The sequence below is a fragment of the Carettochelys insculpta genome, chromosome 6, assembly GCF_033958435.1.
Source record: "Carettochelys insculpta isolate YL-2023 chromosome 6, ASM3395843v1, whole genome shotgun sequence".
Lineage (NCBI taxonomy): Eukaryota > Metazoa > Chordata > Testudines > Carettochelyidae > Carettochelys > Carettochelys insculpta.
This window is the reverse complement of record NC_134142.1, coordinates 27,762,752-27,786,431: the sequence shown is the minus strand read 5'-3', so window position 1 is coordinate 27,786,431 and position 23,680 is coordinate 27,762,752. Positions and strand designations below refer to the sequence as shown.

General features: G+C 41.4%; 1 protein-coding gene across 4 annotated transcripts in view; it reads left to right on the top strand.

Moving 5' to 3' along the window:
* VRK1 (VRK serine/threonine kinase 1) overlaps nt 1-23,680 on the top strand; it is a 59,605-nt gene that overhangs the window by 5,606 nt on the left and 30,319 nt on the right. For all 4 annotated transcript variants that reach the window (XM_074996553.1, XM_074996550.1, XM_074996551.1 and 1 more), the window contains exons 2-10: nt 219-249; nt 2,069-2,230; nt 5,558-5,613; nt 13,060-13,129; nt 13,896-13,983; nt 18,775-18,883; nt 19,031-19,123; nt 20,153-20,285; nt 21,757-21,877. In XM_074996553.1, coding sequence (XP_074852654.1) covers nt 2,074-2,230; nt 5,558-5,613; nt 13,060-13,129; nt 13,896-13,983; nt 18,775-18,883; nt 19,031-19,123; nt 20,153-20,285; nt 21,757-21,877 — 827 coding nt within the window. In that variant the 5' untranslated portion in view covers nt 219-249; nt 2,069-2,073. The remainder of the gene's footprint in view (nt 1-218; nt 250-2,068; nt 2,231-5,557; nt 5,614-13,059; nt 13,130-13,895; nt 13,984-18,774; nt 18,884-19,030; nt 19,124-20,152; nt 20,286-21,756; nt 21,878-23,680) is intronic.

Genomic DNA, 23,680 nt, shown 5'->3' with positions numbered 1-23,680 from the left:
ATATTCAAATACTATGGAAAATAGAGGACTATAACTAGAAAAGCATAACACTAAAGAAAAAATGTAACTAAAACTTACTTATGGTTATAATGCTGGTTATTGGAGAGTTCTGGATGATAGAATGCTGGATATGAAAGAGTTTACTGTATATTGCTTCTTCTAAGTTTGAGCGTGGGACGCTGGAATCATTTTTATTAACATTTTTTTGTTTCCTCTAGGTGACCCATTTCCTGGCTACAGACTTTTTAGGTAAGGGACAGGTCTCATTGGTCAGGAAGTGGTATTTGTAGCAGGTGGGAACATATCTGTTGTCCTGTCTTCCAGGAGTCTTGCAGGCTCTGGCATGGCACCATGCTGTTTAGGGGAAGCAGGTGGCTGTTCAGGTCAGATTGCTGCAGGGAGTGGGTGTGGTGCATGGGGCTGCTGCTACAGTTGCACAGCCCTCTGATTTCTGGAATGGATGAAACTGGAGGGAGTCCCCAAAAGTGCCTTGCACCCAGAAGGGGAAGCTGATGAGTAGGCAACAGAGGTCACGACCAAAGAAGTAAAATGCAAGGGAAAAGGAGCAGCGTTCCCTCTATGCTGAGTGCTTGGGCAGCTTCTCAGGAGGGATTCAGGTGCTGCCTAGCTGATTAGCAGAGTGCCCACAGCGCCCTACAGTGGACAGCATGTGTTTCTATTGCTGGTGCACATCCGCACATGCGATGGTGTAAATAACAAAATTTATTCCACCCATGGATGGTAAAAATTGGAACATTGAAAAAGGACACTGAGGTGCCAGAGAGGTGGACAGAAGGGCATAGAAAAAGGCAATTCAAGCAATTGCTTCAAGCCCTGCTTCCCTCAGTGTTAGTCCCCCAGTGCTCCTATGTAATCACCACTCTGGATTTGCCTTTCTTTGGACTTGCCAAGTTCACTCTCTCACCCTTCTCCACTCACTGGCTAGTTATGATCTCTTTACTGCATATTCGGAACCTTTTTCTTCAGTTTTTTGCCCCCATGTCCTCCCATAGAAATAGGGGAGTGAGCAATAGCCCCAATATCCCTTTAAATTAAATGGCACCCAGCCGAATGGCAACCAGTGTCCACCTGCACAAGCCCACCAGAAGAGAAGGGAGAAGGGAAAGAGATGGCAGTTTCTCCCTAGTTATTTATCATCTTCGCAGTTGTTACTTTCTACTTCCTGGCAAATAGTATGGCTACATCTACACTACAGGGATCTTTTGGAAGGAGTCCTTCCAGAAGATCTCTTCCGAAAAAACTTCTTTTGAAAGAGTGCGTCAACCCACAAAAAAGCAGATCAAAAGTGATCTGCTCTTTTGAAAGAGAGCATCCACACAGACCTCGCTCTTTCAAACGAATGGGCCAGGTGTCTAAAAATTCAGGCATCATGAGGACTGTTCTTTAAAAAAAATAAAATAAAATAAAATAGGAATAAAATAAAGGCCCGTGAAACTTTTGAAAGAAGATGTTCTTCCTGAAACAGGAGCAGAAGAAAGCTTTCAGAAGGAGCACTGCATCCTTTCAATTTAATTTTGAAAGAATGCTTTGTGTGTGTAGACACTGCACAAGATATTTTGAAAGAGCCCCTTCTTCCAAAAAATATTTCAAAAGAACTTGCTATGTTAGGTACGGCCTCTGTGTGCCCCAAGGGTCATTTCTGGAGCTGATTTTATTCATCATCTTTATTAATGACCTGGATGAGGGGATAGATTGCACTCTTGAGACATTTGCAGATAACATTAAGCTGGGGGAGAGGTGAATACACTGGATACAAAATCTTTTGTTTTGAAGCTTCTTGTTTTACTTTTTATCAGACATTTATAATCAGATGAGAAGTTTTTTTCTGATCTCTCAAGAAATATGCGCTGCTTTTCACCTGGGGTTCATGCCAATGGGATAACCTTGCAAATTTCTTACAAAGTAACAATTTGGCAGTTTAAACAACCCATCATTGCTTTCTGGAGTCTGTCATGAGCAAAAGAGAGCCTGAAAGCTGGCATATGGAGTATAAAGTGGTTATGGAAAAGTGTGCTCAGTTTATAATCCTGGCATTTACTTCTTATAGTGAAAATGCCATATATAAAGAAGACATCTGGAAAAAAAGGGCCTATGAAGAGGAAGCTCGCGGAAGAGTTTGCTCCTGGAGAGGTGTTAACAGACACATCAAAAAAAGAGTGGAAATTAGGCATGCTTATAGGACAAGGTGGCTTTGGATGTCTGTATCTTGGTAAGCTTCTGTGAACCTAACTGCATCTTTTTAAAATGAAGGTCATGAAATACTGCTTTTCCTCTGCCTCTTCCCACTCCAAGTTAGGATCCTTAGTTGAAGACTGTCTTCAGACTAACAGCAGTGTGTTTAGAGCTGCAGTTTAGTGTTGTTCTTTCTTGAAGAATGGAGGGATGTAGATTAAAAATAGTTATTAGAGGGCATTGAAAATATAGTCATCAATAAGCTGTGTTTAGAAACCCCTTTTTGTTTTTATTCTAACCCTAATTTAGATGAGATCATATTTTTTCTTAGCTGAAGTGACATTCTTTATCCCCATATAAATCATCTTCATAATATTCCTCAAATGTTTGTAGACTGATTTCATACAGCCCCCTTTCTCATTTAATTAGCTTAGCATCTTAAATTGTTTATGCACTTTTAATTTAAATTTAGTGCTACTGCGAGATGCCAGATTGTTGGTGTGGGCACTGACACTTTAGGTATTCCCCACTGCCCTGCCGTGACATGCCAGCTCTGAATTTGCAGGATCTGACTTTGTCTAGGTATGAGCTGATAGTTCAGTTCCATGCCAGTTTGATCTCTGGTTTAGGTTTTGTTGGTATTATTTGTTGTGAGGATACTTGGCACCTAAATACTAAATTGAGACTATTAAGTCATTTAATATAGCATGTTGGCCAGACAACAGACGACAGCTTTCCACTTCTGTGCTGGATTGCATTTGACCATGGGTCGAGTGCTTGATATTACAGAACCGATTTCTGTGCAATATCTATGAAATTCTAGAATTTCACTCTCCTGATATTTATTTTATAGTGCTATCTATCTGGCTATGAGAAAATGTGTGAAAAATAGTGCATTTTTATTTAATATAGCACCTAATTCTTAAATACCAGGTGGTCCCTGACTTATGAAAACATCGACTTAGGACCATTCGTGCTTACGACCAACCTCCAGCTCACACTTCCTGTGCACCCCAGCTCACCTCCCTCAGTTGGGGGGGCTCCAGCTGCACGCCTGGGGCTCCCCTCCAACACCTGCGGACCCGGCTCCACCCCCCTTCCCCACCTGGACCCAACCGTTGTGTGGCCCCAGCTCACTTCCCCCATGTGGTTTGCTTAGCACGCACAGGTCTCCAACCTGCTGTCCACTCAAGCACCTTGCCCCAGTGCACCCCGTTCAACCCCTCCCCCCGCCTGGTTCAAACCCCTCATGGCCCCAGCCTACCCCCCAGCCCGTGCATGGGGCTCCAGCTGCAATCCCCTTCCATGCAACCACTCTGCACCATTGCATCCCCTGTTCAACCTCTGCACCCGGCGCAACTCTCCCTCCCGCCACAGTCCCAGCTCACCCTCCCACCCAATGTTTGGGGCTCCGGCTGTCAGCCGCCGCTGGCGTGCACAGGGGCTCGATTTCTACCCTGCCAGTTCAGCCTACCTCCACCCCCCCACACAAATCCCCAGCTGACTTTCTCTCCCTCAGCACATGCTGGGCTGTCAGTTGCCAGCGCGTATGGGGCTCTAGCTGTCAGCCACTGCAGGCACATGAAGCTCTAAGGCCCCTCCCCCGGTTCACTCCATTCAACCCACCCAATCTCCCATGGCCCCAGCTCACACTCCCTGGCACATAGGCTCCGGCTTCAACCTGCGCCCGGCACTCCAGCTCCAACCCCCTGGCCAGGCTCAGCCCCCACCATCCCACCCCAACCCCTGTAAGTCCCAGCTCAACTGCACCCTCCCACTGCCCCTGCTGCCCTAACCCACCCCAGGCTTAACCCCCGCTGCCCCCTCCCAGGGCCCCAAGCCCAGCCCTCCCCAACTCGTGCAAAATTAAAGGTATGTAAAGGTTGCATGGAATGCACCCCTCGCCTGCCTTGAGGGATTACAGTATAAGGGTATTTTTGACTTACAACCAAATCGAGTTATAACCAGGTGTTTGGAATGTAACCAGTTCGTAAGTCGGGCACTATTTGTATATGTTTCCTAAATAAATAGGCAGCATGAAGGTCCCCCTCTCATAGCTATCATTCTACACACCAATGCCGAGTGGATGGAACTTTAGAGGAATGCTCTAACCAAGGGCCCTTTTGACTCCATGTTACCTTCAGTCAAGTGTATGACAAAAGAGTCCTGCCTCTGCTCCTGATTTTTGTGACGTGATTGCTTTGAATTCTGTGGCATGTAGTCAGTTATTGACTATAAAATCACTTGGTAAGCAATAGAGCCCCTAAAATGAACCGGTGACAGTAGAAGAGAATTAACCATTGCCTTGAAGAGAAGGCAGGTGCCAAGTGGCACATCTAGCCTACGAGTGCTGCACGTTTTTGCCCATTCAATATGTAGCCTTCTGTTTCTGTTACACGCTTGTGCATATCAGTTAGTTGCTTTTTTTCTGCAAGACTAACTTTTGCTCCCTCTGTCTATGTCTAGACTTCAGGGGCTTGTCAGCAGAAGTTTGTGGTGAAAGATGTTACAGAACTTGTGACAAAACTGTTGACAGACCCTGTCCAGACCAGAGTGCGTATCAAAAGAGTGATCTGCTCTGTACGTGGCCAGACAGCCTGGCTGCTCTGTCAGCAAAATGGCCACCCAGAACCAAAGCAGGCAGGGTTGCACGGCATCTTGGAGGCCTTTTCTGTTAACAAAAGGTGCCCCCTGGCCCCTCCCATCTCCGTTGACAGTGGCATTCTTAACTCGTGGCAAGCATGGTGCGGCTGTTGACAAAATCACTGTGTTCTGTTGACTTACTGTCGACAGAATGCACTTGGCAATCTGGACGCTCTGGGTTTTGTCTACAAAACAGCCGTTTCTTTGACAAAACCCTGTAGTCTAGAGAGAGGCTCTGAGAAGCTATTAGCATAGATAGATGTCCTGGCTCCCTGTTTATCTTGTATTTTATAACTGCCTCCCATGGACTTCCCCTTCACCTCTCCTGTGAAGTTTCTAAAAATTCAGTCAGACAAACTGAGAGCTGGTAGATAATAGAAAAATATTCTTTGGATATACATGGCATCTTTATAAAAAGGTAACCTGCCTCCTGTGTGTACGCCACACTATAAATTAGGTATTACCTTTAATTCACTGGTGCAGGTACTGTTGAATGGCATGGCGATGGGGACTCTTTTATCATTTAGTAAATGTCTGTATTGGGAGAAATCAAGACAAATTTAACTTGGTTTTCTGCATAATTCTGCCACCACGCTACTGAACAATTTATACTCATATTAATATTTAATTGTTTTGCAGAATAGCTAACCAAATAACATAACAAGTAGAAGCTGTATGTGTTGCCTCTCATTCTACTGATAAACATTTCGTATTTTAACAGCTGATGTTAATTCTTCAAAATCGGTTGGCAGTGATGCACCCTATGTTGTAAAAGTGGTAAGAGAAATTCTGAATTTATTTGTGAATATCAAATGACTTCTCTTGTATAGCATATCTAACATGAAACATCTCCTTTGAAAGAATAAATACCATTATGTAGTGTGAGCTTCATTAATGTACATTAAATAACAATTGTGGTAATGCCCCAGTGAGGATCAAGACCCCATTGTATTAGGTCCTGTATAAACTTGTAAGACATTTTATATGCAGACAGATTATATTCTAAACACACAAAGTGCTACATGAAGAGACGATGAGAAAAAGTCAGTCACATTTATGTCCTATGGACACTAGAGAAGATTAGGTTTCCATAACAAGATGAGATGCTAGAATTTGAACTAGAGTTTTGGCTGTCTGGATGGAAAAATTTAGAATTGAAAATATTGGATGGAAAGTAGTGGTAAGAAGTGAACACAGTCTGGGTATGTAGGACAGTTGATGAGAGAGAATGGAAAATGATCTAGTAGTTATGGTTCTGAATGATCTGCAGAATGATGGTGTTCTTAAAAGTGACAGAATGGAGGGAGAAGTGAGTAGTACAGTGGAAATATCAGAAATTTTAGTTTTGGTTATTTAAAATTTAAGTTTAATGGCAGGATATCAAGAGAGTTGGAGACCTGAATCTAGATGAATGGTCTAGAACAGAAGTATGATGGCATATCTGAAAGTCACCAGCACAAACCAGAGAAAAAGTATATGTTCAATTGTTTTTAGTTGCTTGAAGTGGAGAAAATAGGTGATACAGTAGTTAATGATGGTAAATTCTTGCAACTATTGGCTAGACTTCGTAGTAACATATATATTTTAACTTATTCCCATTTAACATGTTCTCAGCCTTGTGAAGCAGGTTACCTTTGATTACTTTGAATATGGGCTCCTAATTTGAGCCACACTTTGGTTCTGATTTTGAAAAGTAGCTCCAAGAGCACCTTGCAAAACTGGGAACATAGGAATGGCCATACTAGATCACATCAGTGGCGCATTAACTAAAGTATCTTGTCCATGGCACTGGCCGGGACCAGATGTTTGATAGAAATGCGTATGACCTTTTAATGGAAAGATGTGCAACAATTTGGTAGTGTGAACTTGTTTGTTCCTATGTCTGATTCTGAAACATGAGGGTTTATTCTCCTACTTTTTCCTCTAGCTTCTCATTTGTACGGCAGCAGTGAAATGCACTACAATAATTGGCCCTCTGTGAAAAATGTTAGTGGATTTTTTATTCTAATGTCAAGATTAAATTAATTTAGAATAAACAGTCTGCTTTGCTCAGTACTTCACTTTAGAAATGAACAGTGTCACATCATATGAACTATAAAATACACTTTTTTTTGACAATTGGTTCTGAGCCTATTGTTGGAAATGATCATTTGCTGTCGAGAGGAATTTTGCTTTAAATACAAGGTATTGTAACAGATTTTTGTTGTGCTTTTAATAATAGAATTGCTGCTTTAGTCTGTTTTATAGTACCTCTATTGCTAAGTTCCCTGAAAGTTATTCACCTCCTTTTATTCTTATGTATTCAGGATGTCTTTGCACCAGTATGAAGTACTTAGCTCCCCAGATCTTTATACAGTTGGCACCTACTTGTCAAGCAATTAGTAACCTTCTTTCTGCTCTTGCAGTCTATGAATTCAGACTTTCTGTTCCACAGATAAGTGTTATGTGCATGAATGATCCACGACTTATTGCTTACCCCCCCACCTTGCAAGCACTACAATGCAACTTCTAGTAAGGGCCTGTTTTCTAATGCGCTAGGAGCCAGGGTAGCTCTCAGCAAAGAGAAAAAAATATTGGGAAATGCCACAGTGGAGGGAACAGAACGATGCCACAACTTGGCAACATTGGGGGATGTTGTGTTCCCTCACATCCAGCCAGTTGCGGAGGCGCCTGAAGCAGGCTTTCAGGTGGCCAAGGGCACACTCACCCTGTATCTGTGCCTGATTGAGCCAGGCTTTAAACAGTTCCTGGCTTGGGTCCAGCTGCCCGATGTATGGTTTCATGAGCCAGGGCATGAGCGGGTAGCTGGCATCCCCCACAATGCAGAGTGGCAGGTTCACGTCCCTGATTGCCAGATCTTGGCAGGGGACGAAGGTGCTTGCCTCCATCCACCAGCACAGGCTGGAGTTGCAGAGTATCTGTGCATTGTGTGCCCAGTCTGACCACCTGACATACACATTGATGAACTGTTCCCCTTGGCTGAACAGGGCCTGCACTGTGATACAGTAATATCCTTTTCTTTTGATGAGCTTGGCCACACTGTAGTCTGGGGCCTGGATGGGGATATGGATCCTGCTGATCGCCATGAAGCAGTAGGGGAGCACCAGGGCAGCAAATCCGGCCACAGCCGCCTCCGCTTCTGTGAGATGGACAGTGCTCTGCAGCAGGAGGGTGTTGATGGCTGTCATGACCTGCATGGAGAGGGGACCAAACACACATCAGGAACTGAGGGAGGGAGCCCCTGGACCCTGGGCGACTCTCCTGCCTCCTCCCCTCTCCCTTTCCCTTCAGACCCTCCCCCTGTGAGTCTGCCTCCCCCTTCCCCGGCAGCAGGGCTGTGCAAGGGTGGGACAGCACAGCCCCCAGGGATAGGGATTCCCTCCTTCACACCTATGACCCTGCTCCCAGAGGGTCCCCCTTTGGCGGGACACCCCCTGTGTAGTACCTGCAGCCTGGAAGTGTTTGCCTCCATGAGGACAACCCCAATGGTTGACTTGCCCACACTAAACTGGTTTCCCATGGAGCAGTGGCTGTTGGGGATGGTGAGCTTCTTGAAGGTGGTGGGGACCCACTTCACCAAGGGGATGGCAGGCTGTAGCTGGGTACAGAGGGAGAGGAGGCAAGCCAGGCACAGAGCTCCAGAAAGGTGTCCTTCCGCATGTGAAAGTTCTGGAGCCACTGCTTGTTGTCCCACTGCCCTATGATGAGCTGGTCCCACCAGTTGGAACTGGTGCTGTGCTTCCAGACCTGCCTGTTCACCCAGTGGGGCAGGCACAGGTAGGCCTGTGCAGCGTCAAGGGCATGCTCCTGAAAGGTGGTGCCTGGGTTGTCCTGCCTGAGAAGCAGGAGGAAGATGGCCATGATGAGGTGCAGCACAAGCTGAAGCGCCTCTAGGTGGGGCCAGCACAAGCAAGCTCCCTGGGGGCTGCTCTGGCACCATGGGCAACTGGAAAGTGTTAGTGTGTCTCTCAGCAAGAATGTGGGCCTTGCTGTAGCAGCTGTGCTGTCCCTCAGCAAGGTAGGTAAGCCTCAGCATGGGGAGGGAACGAGTATCGAGGAGACCCTTTAAGGGCTCATCTTGTTGGAGCTACTGGAAGCTTGCTGGCCACGTGACTCCACCTGCAGTGTTCCTGACAGCCATTCTGTTGAGAAAGTGTCTGGCCAATTTCTGTCGACAAAAGTTTTGTTGGAAGATACCTCTAGCGTAGATGTAGCCCTGGAGAATATGTGAGGTCCTGGAGGGCTGTAGAAGGACAAACATATCCATCTTTAAAAAAGGGAAGCGGAGAGGACCTGGAAAATTTAATTTCAGAACCTGAAAAGATACCGGAACAAATGTTTTTAAGCATCTAGAGGCCCATTTAGTGGAGCACCCATGAGGACCCATATATTGGCTCCGGTACTATTCAGTATTATCATGAATGACTTTGATAACAGAGGGGAGTGTGTGCTTAAAAACTTGGGGGTGACTGGAAGCTGGGGGAGACTGCAAACCCTTTGGAGTATAGGATTAAAATTTAGAAGGACATTGACAGATTTGAAAACTGAACTGAACACAACAAGGTGAAGATCAATAAAGATAATGCAGTACTACAGTTAGGAAGGAAACATGGAATGTAGAACTACAAAATGGTGAATAACTTGCTGGGTTTTAGTACTACTGAGAAGGATCTGGGGGTTATAGTAGATCACAAATGGAATGAGTTATTGATATAAAAAAGGCTAGTACAATTCTGGAGTGCATTACAAAGAGTGGTGTGTGTAGGAGTGGAAGATAATGTCCTTGCCCTCCTTGGTACTGCGTGAGGCCTCAGTTGGTGTATGTATCCAATTGTGGGTGCCAGATTTTTTAGAAAGATGTAGACAATTGGAGAGAATCTGGAGAAAACAAATATAAAAAGTTTAGAAAACCTGACCTATTAGGAAAAGATATTTAAAACAAACAAACAAAAAAAAATCCAAAACATATTTATGTGATGGGGGGGTGGGGTCACAGAAGGTCCTTTGGGATGTTCCCTGGTATACTGATTGTGCCACTGACACCCACCTTCATGCTTTCTGGGGTTCCCCACCACCTTGTCCTGATGACCCAGATCCTCTGGTTTTTCCCCACCCAGGGCACAGAGTTAGGATTACCCCCCTCCCCCCCCATAGAACAATGCAGACGCTGTTTGAATACAGCTCTGGGTGGATCCAGTTGTAGGGCACAGCGCCCAGGAAATCAACCCCCAGAAGGGATCTTAATCTCAAATAAATCTGTCTCTCTCTGTGCAAATGACTTGCACAAGGAAGGCTCATTAGGTAGGTCGCCTTTGCTAGTGAAAGGGAGATGTGCACAGTGATATCCCTCCCCAGTTAATTTACCCTGGGCTTGATTATGAACAGAACAGTTAATAAGCAAAATAGTAGGATTTTAAGTGGTTCTAGGAAAACAGGCAGATCAAAACAATTTGCCAGAAGAGAGAATGTGTAGCTAATTCAGTTCTCCTAAAAATCTAGTTACTAGTGAGTTCTTAACCTAAACAGCAGCCTTTATATCAGATGAAATCTTCAGGCCAGAAATGATCTTATCCTGACCTGGGTCACCAGTAAAGTAGTCTGTCTGTCTTGGGGCATGTCCAGTAATTTCCAAGGCAGGCTGAAGAAAAAAGAAAGAGGGAGCCTCAGAGAGCCCCTCACTTACAAAGTAGTGATGAGGTTGGGGTAATGGGAGCTAATGGCTATCTGGAAAGGCAACCAGATGGGTCCTGTGGTTCCATGACCTTTCATTGGCTGCCACTGGCCTTTCATGTTGCCCTAGGGTGGCCAATGAAATCAGCCCCTTGGGACTAGAGTCAGAGAAGCAGCAGTGTCTAAGGTGGGTTTGTCTGCCATGTTGAGTGAGGTAACAGGAGGAGCTAACTTGGGCAGAGTTTGTTCAGGTGGGATTAGGCTGGGGGCCTCTCTTGGGTGGATGGATTGGTCCCAGGGGCCAGTTTGGGGCTGAGGTGTGTTAATCGTGAGGGTGGGGGACCTGGGGCTGAGAGGGGTTAAGCCATATGACTGTTACTAGGGGTTCCATAAAATTTGTTCAGGTTTAAAAGGGTTCCGTGGCCAAATAAAATTGAGAAACACTGGGGTAGGCATACCTTCTGTTGAGGTCTTCACAGACACAGACATTTAGAACACAAATATGTAGACAACACTTACAACTTCAGCTACAAAAATGATACATGCACACAAATAGGATTTACAGATCCAGCAGATTATATCATTGAAAATTGTAGGTTACAATCCATATCTTGTCCAAAGCATCTCTTAATTATGCATATTTATATTTATACCCCATTTTCCATAAAGCATGGGAAGAGTCCATCACAGTTTAGTCTTGAGAAAAGGAAGTCTGAGGTTGGAGACCCAGCAGCAGTCTTCAGATATAGTAACAGCTCTTAAAAAGAGAACTGTGATCAATTGTTCTCCATGTCTGCTGAAGCTAGAAGTAGTGGGCTCAGTTTGCAGCAAGATTGTCCTCATAATATTAGATTTGGTTAGATAAGGTAAAAATTCTAATAAGGTTAGCTAATATCTGTAAATAGGCTCCCAAAGAATGCTGGGGAATCCCCATTATTGGAGATTGTTCAACCTGTTCTTAAGACATCCATCAGAAATGGTCTGGGTGCACTTTGTCCTGCTTCAATTCAAGAGGCTAGACTAGATGACTGACATCTTGAAGTCCTTGCTAGCTCTACGTTTCTGTGATTATCTGCTTTGTGCTGCGCTGGTGATACAAAGCCAATGTAAACCCAAAACAAAAACTAGTCAAGTAGCACTTTAAAGACTAGCACAATGGTTTCCATTTTGCTAGTCTTTAAAGTGCTACTTGGCTACTGTTTGTTTTGATAGTGTATAGACTAGCACGGCTTCCTCTTTGTTACTAATGTAAACCCAGGTTAACTGAGCAGTGCACTCTGGTTATTTGCCCTTTTCTGGTGTACCATTGAATCTGTCCTTAAAAGTTGCAATTAAAAATGATTTGATTCATACTTCATATCTTCAAGTCATTAATAAAATCATACTTGATATCCTCTTTGGGTTTCTAGGGTAATTTTCATGTATGCAATGTGTAATAATTACAAGCAAAGGTAAAAAAGCTACATTGAAATGGAGTTAGGTTGAGAGTACCTATAGGAATATTTGAGCTAGTTCACTTAAAAATTACAGTGTAGTTGCAGCAGAATGGGCTGGTCATCTAAGTTTATTCTGAGGATCCTGGGAGAGACTTTGGTCGTTCATCTGTTTCACTGCCTGTGCTGTCACAGGCACACTGTTTTGATGAGCTAGTTTGGACATGCTTATACGTGCAGCGGACACACCAGTGTGGACATATACGTAAATATATTATTAAATTGAAAGAGTTAATACTAACTGGCATTATCTTTTAAGGACATAGAATTTTAACTACCAAGGACCGCAAGACTTTGCGGGATGTGGTGGAGTGAATGGGCCACTTTCCTGATATTCGTTAAATAAGTGTTTCCCAATTTTATTTGACTATGGGACCCTTCTAAATGTGAAAGAATTTTGTGGAACCCCATTTCTAGGTTCTGCCCCCGCATCCCATCTCTCCCCCAGCCCTGTATTTAACCTGCATCAGCCCCAGGGACTGACCCATCCATGGTGCTGGCTGGGGAGCCTAAGATGGGTGGTCATGTGCGCCCAGCAAAAGGAAGGCTGGTGTGGAGGTGTTCTGCTGGCAGGGGTCAGCCAAGCCACACCCACCGGAGGTGTGTGGCCACTCAGGTAGCGGGGCAAGTGAGGGGCTCTCTGCAGCTCCCTGCTGCCACTGAAATAATGGAACTGAGTTTAGTGGATGGATCCCTCCCAACAGCCTGCCAGCCATTAAAGCAATTAAATTTAGTTCTACTGTTTCAGCAGGAGCAGGGCAGAGAGCTGTAGAAGAGTCAGCTATTGTAATGGAATTTTCTCACTGAACTTTCTTTTTTTTTTGTTTGTTTTGTTTGTTTTTCTCAGCAGAACACCATTTGGGAAACACTGCCTTACACTAAGTACTTTCTGAACAGTCTCTGTTGTTTAAAGCTGTTTTTAGTATACAGGGAATGGATTCTTCGGGAAGTATCAAACTATCCAGAGTTGAGTGGTAGAGTGTGATATGTTGGTATGTGAGTGTAGAGCTATAATTTTTAATAGCTAAAGCAGTTAAAGCTGACTAATTTTGTTTTATAGGAACCCAGCCAGAATGGACCTCTTTTTACTGAATTAAAGTTCTACATGCGAGCTGCTAAACCAGAGCAAAGTAAGCAGTCTATCAGAATGCATGAAAAGGCTGTTTCTCCATATAATTTTGTTGAGATTTTAATAAAATAAAGAGTACGTGGTAGACTTTAATGTTAAATATGTTAGTTGACTCATCAAGAGAGTCTGTTAAGATCAACATTTAAAAAATGACCTTTTTACATTCATTTACATTTCTTAATTGTATTCCTTAATCATAAATGGATGTTTCTTTTTACAGTGACAGAATTTTTTCTTAATGGATAATTAGTGAAGATAATTGTTTATAAATAAGTTACTGAAGTAGAACCGATGCTCTTGTCCTATTTCTTACACTTAATGGTCATAGATCTTTGAGGGTCAGCCTGTAATATCATAGGAACAAACTGGATTTCCTTATTGTTTACAGCCACACAAGGTTTTAATGAGATTAGGAGAAAAAATTAGTAATTTGAAATATCTTAAATATAGCTGAGGCATTATTTAGAAAAAAATCTGAATTTGTTGTCATAGGCTATAGTCTTGCAGTTGTATTTTTGGTGTTTAGTAGTCGTAGCTGTATTAGTATCGAGATAGTTTATTGTTAGTTTATCAAATATCCGTTGATGTTCAGAGATGTTTCATTGCCAGAGTTAGAAGAGTCTACCTGTTATCTGGTGTACTTGGTTCATACGTATTCTGATCGGATAATGATTAGATCTTACATGCATACATTTTCAATGTTGTAATCTGTTCCACAATACTCCTGCAGTACAAGTTCATAACCTGTTTTGTATTTATATTTTTAGTTCAGAAATGGACTAGTTCCCATAAACTGAAGTACTTAGGTGTACCCAGGTACTGGGGCTCGGGCTTGCATCAAAATAATGGAAACAGGTAAAATACATCTTGTATTTAGGACGTAAGATTTCTTCACCTACAACCATTACTACTTTTTTGAATTTTAATACATGAGCATGAATTTTAAATCAATGAGAGTTTCTTGCATTAACACTGATAAGTTGCATATGCCTAATGGCATATCTATACAGAATATACACATTTATACTGATTCTGAGTCATGTTATTATTTCTATAATTTTTCTGTGTATTTTGAGCCATTTTTTTCATTATTCATTTAGCTGACATAATGTTAGTAGGAATGTATATACTGTAATCAACATTTATAATTGTGTGTTAGGAGTTGCCTTTCAGTCTTGAGAAATGTATCCATATGAGAGTCCAGCTGTTAATTCATAAATCATTGACCATTACGAGCTAAGTTACAGAATTTTAATTTTCCTGAAAATGCGTGTAGAATTAGCCTTTTAGACAGCCGTACACTTTTTATCTACACTTAGCCTTTTTATCAGCTAATTTTACTCTTTGAATAGAAAGTCTTAAACTGTGAGCTGGTTTAGGCAAGCTAATCCTTACTTTTATCTCCACAAAGTTTTTGGCTAGGGTTTCTGTACTATTGCATGTGAGGTTTAAGAATCCATTAAGTCATGGATATACTGACTTTAAATGCATTTATTTTTGATCTATAATGGCACAGAATCAGTTATGTATGCCTGCCCTTCCCTTACATCAATGCTTTGGGTGTATTCTGGATGTGGGAAGGTGTAGCAGCTTCAGTGATTTTGTGTACTGGCAATTTTCAGCTGATACCAATACCCATAGAGGCATTTAGGAAAGTACCAAATCTTTTTTTTTATATGGTTGCCCAAAAGTATACCCATCCCAAAGGAGCAGCTACAACAATGTAAACCACAGAGAACTTTAGAGCCTAAAGTCTAAGTTACTCCTAATTTTTGTTCAGCCAATTGCTCAGTTCATGGGAAATGATATGGGATATACTGCACAACTGCTGTATCTTCCTGATTTTTCTTCCTAGTAACCCCTGTTAGAATTACAAGAAAAAGTAGAGGAAATCAACCAGGAAACTATCATATTGGGGTCACGCGTACATTGCAGTTCTGCATGTCAAGAGGAGGCTCATCAAGCAGTATATTATCGTTCTACTTCTTTATCCATGCCAGTTGAGTTGAAGAGACAAGAAAGGACCCCTTCTACTTTGGTTTATCTTGTCTCTCTACAAATAGTGATCATGGACAGACTCCCTTTCCCACCATCCCAAAAAAATCCATCTGTAATCTTGCCTTCAGCAAAAGCTTAGTTGTATAATTTTTGGAATGATAAATAGGGACATTGCTGAGAGTTAATGAAGGAGGGCTGAGGCTGACTAACTTTGCAAAACAGTAGTAGTTACTACAGCAAGCTAGATGACATCAGCAGGAAAGGTAGTGTAGGAAGAGAGAGATCTGAGATAAGTAGCTGTGCAACTTACAGAATCAGGAATCATTTAGACCTTTGCACAGCAGTGCTAACTTTCTCTGGCTAGGTCAGTTCATAGGGCAATTATTACATATGGCCTGAAGTGCAAGAAGTTCCATATCTATCTGAAGGGACCTTAAGTCATTTAGTAGTCCAATGTAAAAAACTTCAATTCAGGTGATGTTGAGATGCAAAAGAAAGTGTAATTTGATAAAAATGTAATGGTTTCAATGCAAATGAGTTTTGCAGACTGTTCATAATTAGGGCTGTCAGATGATTAAAAAGATTAATCAAGCAATTAAAAAACAAGTTCTCTGAAATGGTGACTGACGCATGAAAGGTCATACAAATGTTTAGTATATCAGGCATGTTAAATAAATTTCAACACCAACAACAAAAGTGCCGTGCAAATGCCTGTTCTCACTTTTCAGGTGACATTGTGAACAGGAATCAGGAAGCATTATTTAATGGAAATTATAATCAAACTTGTTTGTCTCAGCGATTGGCTGACCAAGAAATAGGACTGAGCAGATTATTGGCTGTAAAGCAGTGAATCTCAGCCAGTTTTCTGTAAAGTTAACATAGATTTTGTAAAGGGAAACTGCCTCGCTAATCTACTAGAATTCTTTCATGGGGTCAACAAATGTGTGGGTAAGGGGGATTCAGTGGTTATAGTGTTCTTACTTTCCAAAAAGTTTTTGACAAGATCTCTCATCAAAGGCTTTTAAGTAAGGTAAGCAGTCATGGGATAAGAGGGGAGGTCCTCTCATAGACTGATAATTATTTAAATAGAAAAGAAACAAAAGATAGGAATAAATGGTCAACGTTCAGAATGGAGAGGGGTAACAAGTGGTATCTTAACAGGAGTCTACTGGGACCAATCCTATTCAGCATATTTAAAAATAATCGGGGGGGGGGATAGTAAACACTGAGGTGGCAAAAGTTGCAGATGATGCTAAACTGATAAAGATATTTAGGTCCACAGCAGACTGACGAGCTTCAAAAGGATCTCACAAAACTAGGTGGCGTAGCAACAGAATGCCAGATAACTTTTAATGTTGATGAATGCAAAGTATGCACATTGGAAAACAGAATACCAAATATACTTGTAAAATGGTGGTATTTAAATTAGCTATTAGTACTCAAGAGAGCTCTTGGAGTTATTGTGGATAGATCTCTGAAAACATACAATCAGCGTGCAGCAGCAGTCAAAAAAGAAAATACAATGTTAGGAATTATTAAAAAAGGGAGAGAGAATAAGACAGATATTATCTCTATATAAATCCATTGTATTCCCACATCTTGAATACTGCATACAGATGTGGTCACCTCATTGTGCAAAAGAAAAAAGAAAATCATCTTGGCATTGGAAAAAGTTCAGAAAAGGGGCAATAAAATGACCAGGGGTTCGAAATGGCTGTCATCTGAGGACACGGTAAAAAAGACTGAGGCTTTTGAACTTAGAAAAGAGAAGGAAAGCGGGGGATATAATAGAGGGATCTATAAAATCATAACTGGTGTAACAAGAGTAAATAAGGAGTAGTTGTTTACTTGTTTCCATAACACAAGAACTAGAGGTCACCAAAGGAAATTAATACATAGCAGGTTTAAAACAAACAAAAGGAAGTTTTTCTTCACACAGTGCAACTCAATCTGTGAAACTCCTTTCCAGAGGATGTTGGGAAGAGCAGGACATTAACAGGGTTAAAAAAAGAGCTAGCTAAATTCAGAGAGAATTGGGCCATGACTATTGGCAAGTATGGGTAGGCATGGTGTCCCTAGCCTCTGTTGGGAATGGGTGCCTGGGGACGGAACAATTGATGATTACCTCAGATGGACCTCTGTTCTGACCCATTATGGCTATCATGTTCTTATGTAGTAGCCTGGGACCTGCAATGGGACATGAGTAAATTTTGCAGGTCTGCCAAGCAGGAACTTGCTGAAGCCCAAGGCTCCAAGCCCTGCTACCTGGGTTAGAAACCGAAGCCTGAGCAACTTAGCTTTGCACTGCTTTCTATATCCTAATGCTGGCCTGGCTTTTATATGGAGAAACACAGTTATCGTGGAACAGGTGTGCCATGGTGTTTTTATAGCACATTGGGGAAGGATCAGAAAGAAAAAGGCTGAGAACTTCTGCTCTAAAGGTTTACATTGTTTAGTTTTTGAGGGCAGTTATGTAACACCCCCCAATCTACATTTGTAAATTACATTTTCACAGTAAAGATTGAATTATTGTATGAGGTGAATTGAAAATACTATTTCTTTTGTTTGTAATTTTTACAATGCAGATTTGTGATAAAAATATAGTGAGCACTGTACACTTTGTATTTTGTGTTGTAATAGTAATCGCTACATTTCAAAATGTAGGAAAATGTCCAAAATATTTGATACATTCTGTAACAGTGCAGGTAATTGATTTAATTTTTTAATCATGTTTAATTTTTATGAGTTGATTCTGATTAATCAACAGCCCTATTCATAATGTTTCAAGTGCTGGGCTTTTATGGGAATGATCACTTACACAAAAGTCACACAGTGGTGACTTTGGAGATGAGTAGTAAACTTATTTGACAGGGAGTTCCATGTCAGCAGATGTAAATGAGCCTTCTATCTTAGTAATGTTATTTTTTAACAGTCAACTAAGAAAATTAACCACTTAAAATCTAAAAGACTTGTAAAACAATAACCAAAAAAAACCCCAGGTTTTAAAAAGGCAATTAATATTTGCTCTTTCCTGTTGCAAGTGAAACACCATGATGCTTTCCTGGGTGCTCTTTATACTACATAGCTACCTGGGTCTCAAGAACACATCTTTGATGGATGATCTTTTATTTAGGTAATATAAAACAAACAAAACAAATAGAATTAAAGTGTGGTATAAAAAAATTCTAGTGTTTATAAATTTGTTAGATGCATAGATGATTTGTATTCTAAAAATAAAATTCTTGTATTCAGTATTTAATGCAATGGGTTAAAATACAGGGTGAACCTTTCTAGTCCAGCACCCTCTGGACCTGACTGGTGCCAAAAGAGAGAATTTGCTGGACCACGGGAGGTGAGTATTGTCTAGCAACATAACCAGCACTTCCACAGCATCCTGGGCTTTTAGAAGATACTTAGGCAAAAAATTAGAGGTAAATTACAGAGCAGAACATGGAGAGCCAGGACTGGTGACTGTAAATATACTTTATGGGACCACGGGAAACTTGGCCACACCTATGGTAAGTAGATACGTGGCTAACTAAAATCATGCCAAACCATGGATGTTGCCAGACAAGAGAGTGCGGGATTAGAGAGTTTTACTGTACAAACGTTAGTTCAGTAACTTTTGTTCCATAATTTGAATTTCAGTTATAGGTTCATGGTAATGGACCGATTTGGGAAAGATCTTCAGAAAATTTATGAAGAAAATGCAAAGCAGTTTGCCCACAAAACGGTGTTACAATTAAGCTTGAGACTAGTAAGTAATAGTAATTCCTCAAACATTTTTTAAAATCCATCTTCCTAATGTAGCCTTTTGCTAAAAGGCAGTTTGTGCTGAGTAGTGGTCCTCTGCTGGCTGGAGTTGGGTACTACACTGATGTTCATCTATCTTGTGTTTTGTTAGCTTGATATTCTGGAATATATCCATGAGCATGAATATGTGCATGGAGACATCAAGGCCTCAAACCTTCTCCTGAGCTACAAGAATCTTAATCAGGTATTTGTGATATCTCTGCTTCATTTCTCCCATTTTAATCCTGTTGTTTGACAACAAACTGAGATGCTTTGAACCTGCGAACCTTAGCAGAAGTCTTATTTTTAAGAGTGTATACAGTGATATTTCTTGTTGACATTTATATTTAATATTCTACATTTTTGATGCAATTTGCTGGCAGTCTATCAAGTTGGCTATTCTGTCCTAAATAATATTCAGGAGGAGTGCTTGTGATACAAAATGAATTTCAAATAGCTATTTGGGGGTGGAAGCTTAAAATTATATAGTACACCAGTGAATTATGTTTGCCTGTCTGTTTTGTCACTTTTTTTCCCTTTGTTCAAGGATCCATCAAATACAAGTGTTCTGTTACTTGGAAAATTTGGTCTCTTAACATGTTGATTATTCATATCAGTTGATTTACAGAAATATATTTCATTTTCTGATTTTAAACATCTTAATGTTTGGAAAAGATACATTTAATTTCCATAATTCTGCAGATTTTTTTTGTCCACATGGTTTACCCCACAAAATAGAGAAACTAAAGCCAGTTTATTTAAAAGTAGCATGGTCATAATAAAGAGTAATATCTGACATCTGTTCTTTTGTGGTGCTACTACAGCAATGCTAGCTTTATATGAATACTCAAGAAATGCAATACACTAAATACATTCTTATTTCTGCTATGAATACTATGAGCTTCTCGCGGTTTTCTGGTACACTACGTAATCCAGCAAGCTTCTAGATCAGAACTGAACATTTTACTTGGAAATGCCACTAGATCATTAGTACATGATTTCTAAAACTGGTTGTCATTTTTCACATAGTGCATTGAGTGACTGAAAACTTACTGCCCTTTTCAAAATTGTATAACTGTGTCTCATGATAAAGAGTGAACAAGAGCTTTTTAATCCAAAGATCTGACCTTTCCTGTTTTTGTTTTAAAGTTCTGAGATGTCCCTAGTATTTAGTTTTATATGAATTCTTCTCCATGAATAGTTCTTTGATCTCTGTGATATGTGGGTTTAATAGGTGTACTTGGTTGATTATGGTCTTGCATATCGATACTGTCCAGAAGGTGTGCACAAAAAATATAAAGAAGACCCAAAAAGATGTCATGATGGTACAATTGAATATACTAGTATTGATGCACATAAGGGTGTAGGTAAGTAATCAAAACTTTTTCACTTTATTCCACACAAAACTGTTTATATTTTAATCACAAATATTTAACTGTACATTTTTTAGAATAGATTACTGTGGAGTCTGAACACTGTTTAGAAACATAAATGTTCCAACTTTGTAGCAGACTTCAGCTATGTTTTATTCTGAAATTTGCTAAGAAATAGAATTAGAGTATTTACTAATTTTCTTAGCTGTTACTTTCATGTAGTGTTGGAAACCATTTGTATTTGTATTTCTCATTTTCACAGGATTAGGTCTCCAGCATATTAGAAACCCATCAAATCTCTTAGTTATCTTGTGCATCTGTTAGTCTGAGACATGTATTAAATTGATACTAACAGTGTAAGTGAACAAGTACATGATAATGATTCTGGTGTGAATCTGATGAGGGAAAAATACAGAGCTATTTGAGGGAGTTAATGGTCCCCAAATACATTCTGAAACATACTCCTCCCATATCTGGTCACAGCAAGCCTTAAATCATGTTTGAATTGAATTACCATCCTTAAGGTTAATCTGTGTCCATTGCAAACAATAAAACAAAGTGAAAAATACGAAATAGTATCATGACTTTTTAAAGAGCAAATCTTGCCAGACCCAGTTTTTCTTGTTTTGATAATATTCTAGAATTAGCAGATGAAGAACGTAAGAAGGTCCAGGACAGGTCAGAACATTGGCCCATCTAGCTCAGTATATTTCTTTCTGACAATGGCAAATACCAGGTGCTTCAGAAGGTGCGAATAGACCAGGCAATCAAGTTATCCATTCCCTGTTTCCCATACCCAGGGAACAGGGACCAGGAACACTTCAGAGTATAGTTTTGCAGTAAAAAGGCAATTGAAATGTTAAGTTTGAATTTTTAGAAAAGTGTTTGATGTCTTGCACAAGTTTTAATTTAAAATCTACTTGGATGTAAACTCTCACCTGGGCTAAAATTTGACTATCATGCCTGACAGGGGATTTTTCTGTTGCTACGTTAAATTACACTTCAGTCATTATCTTGTGGAATACTTGAAAGCAAATTTATTTCATCTCGTTAGCATCCAGATTTTCAGCAACATTTCAGTATTCAGCGTATCTGAAATATTTCCATTTGTGCAATAATACTTTGAATAGCTCAGATTTCAGCTCTGTTCCCTGTTTTTGGGGAAAGGGGATGTAAAGTGTTTTCAGTTTGAAGAATTAAAATGCTTCAAAAATTGAGAGAACTGCAGCATGTCATATCATCTGTAAATGGAAGAAAAAGATTAATTTCAAATTCCTTTGAGTCTTCCAGCCATTTGAGCAATACTTCTTGTTTCTTTTCCTTCTTGCTTCCGTCTGAAATAACTATAGCATGCTTTGAGTTTAATTACTGTTAACACTAGCTTCCAATTACCTTACTGTGTTTGCAATCTTTAACTTTAAATGTGTGTATATATTTTATATAGACGTATATAATATATTTGTAGCTCCATCAAGACGTGGTGACTTGGAAATTCTAGGTTACTGTATGATTCATTGGCTCAGTGGCCATCTACCATGGGAGGACAATTTAAAAGATCCCAACTATGTCAGAGATTCAAAAATTAGGTAAGGAACTTATGTTTTCTTATTTGAAACTGAACCTGGGAAAGAAATATTTCTGTGTAGCAATAGTGAGTACTCATAAACAATGCTTTCTCTTTTGTGAGGGGCTGGGTAATACTATAGTTGTCTGGAATGGAGATTCCAAAGTTATAATGAACTTCAAAACTGTAGGTTATATCCCCTTCAGCCTCCCCTTTGATTATCCTTGAGTACATTCACTTGCTTTTGCTTTTGTTCCCATCCCACAATTCTCTAATTACATGCTCTTAACTTTTGTACTTGTCAACATCCTGTCTTTCTTAAGATCCCTTAAGTATATTTATATTATCGCCTGTTACTCTGAACACCTCACAATTTTAATGTATTTATCCTGAAAGCACCCTTGTGAGGTAGACAGAGCAGTCCACCACTATTTTATAGCTGAGGAACTGAAGCACAGAGACGAACTAGCCTACACCCATGGCGTCCAATATATTTTGTACTCACCACATGTGGTGAATAGGACACTGCATTGTGCTGAATACATGCATACCTAACTCATAAGAAACAATAATTTGTCACACATAGTCAAGACTGTTAGCACAGGTGCAACAGAATGGATGTTGTGACTCGTGAGTGCGCTGCTATTGACTGACACAAGTTACATCATAATTAGTCGTTAGTAGCTGCGAAATGGACATACCAATGTGCATTTGCACACCGTCCCCTGAGGGCACTGAAGCTGCCTGCACTGAAAGGAACGCTGCAGGGCATGGCAAGGATGGAGGTTTGGTATCATGCCCTCTAACGTGGGGGCACTGCCGCTGTCCGCATACTACTCACAGGGAACAGCTGGAGCCATGCCAATCCCAACTGTCTCAGGGGGGGACGGACAACTCTGTGTGTGTGTCGGGTGGGGGGGTTGTTACATGTTACGTGGGGTTCAAAGCCTTTCCATGGTTAGCCTTTTTTTGCTGCAATGAATCGTGTTGCCATACTTTTGTCTGTGATTATTGCATCATCTCATGAGCAGTGTCTACACTAGCCTGCTACTTTGAAAGAGCAGGTAGTAGTCCGCAGCCCATCTGCACACACTGTGCACTACTTCGAAGATAAAATGGACGTTAGGCACCGCAGACATTGAAACTGCTAGTCCAACCAGAAAATAAGAATAGGGCACTACTTTGATGTCCAGCTTTGTAAAAGGACATGTGTAGACGCTTCATGTCCTGCAGCTTCGAAAGAGCGGGGTCTGCCGTGGGACACGGAAGCATGCTGCCCAGCTCCTTCGTGGCTCTATGGTCTGTGCGTGCAGCAGCTTTTAAAGCCATGCAAACCAGGAAACCCTGTGGGGGGACGCTGAGAGCGTGCAGGCAGCAGGCATCACATGTGGTGCCCCTGCATGCCTCAGAACGACCACCAGCAGCACTCTGCTGTAGGTGGACAGCAACCAGGTACGGGAGCAGTCCCAGGGCGCACCCTCTGACTGACCCCAGGGCTCACAAGGGTCCAGCCAGTGGCAGAAGAAACATGGCCCCTCCTGGAATGAGGCTGAGCTCCAGGACCCGCTGGGGCTCTGGAATGAAGAGAAAGTGCTCCGGGTTATGGGGAGCAAGTGCCAGAATATGGCCACCTTCGCCTGGCTGCCAAGGGCCTGACCACCCAGGGTAACCCTGCCCATACTCCTGACTCCGGTTAATGAATTACTCTCCTCTGTGCTCCGGGGCATGGGTGGGGATGTGGGTCCCATCGAGGCCCCAAAGCAGTTCGGGAACTCCAGTGTGGCAAAGCCCATGATGATGGCCACATCCAGGTCCTGGATGCTGA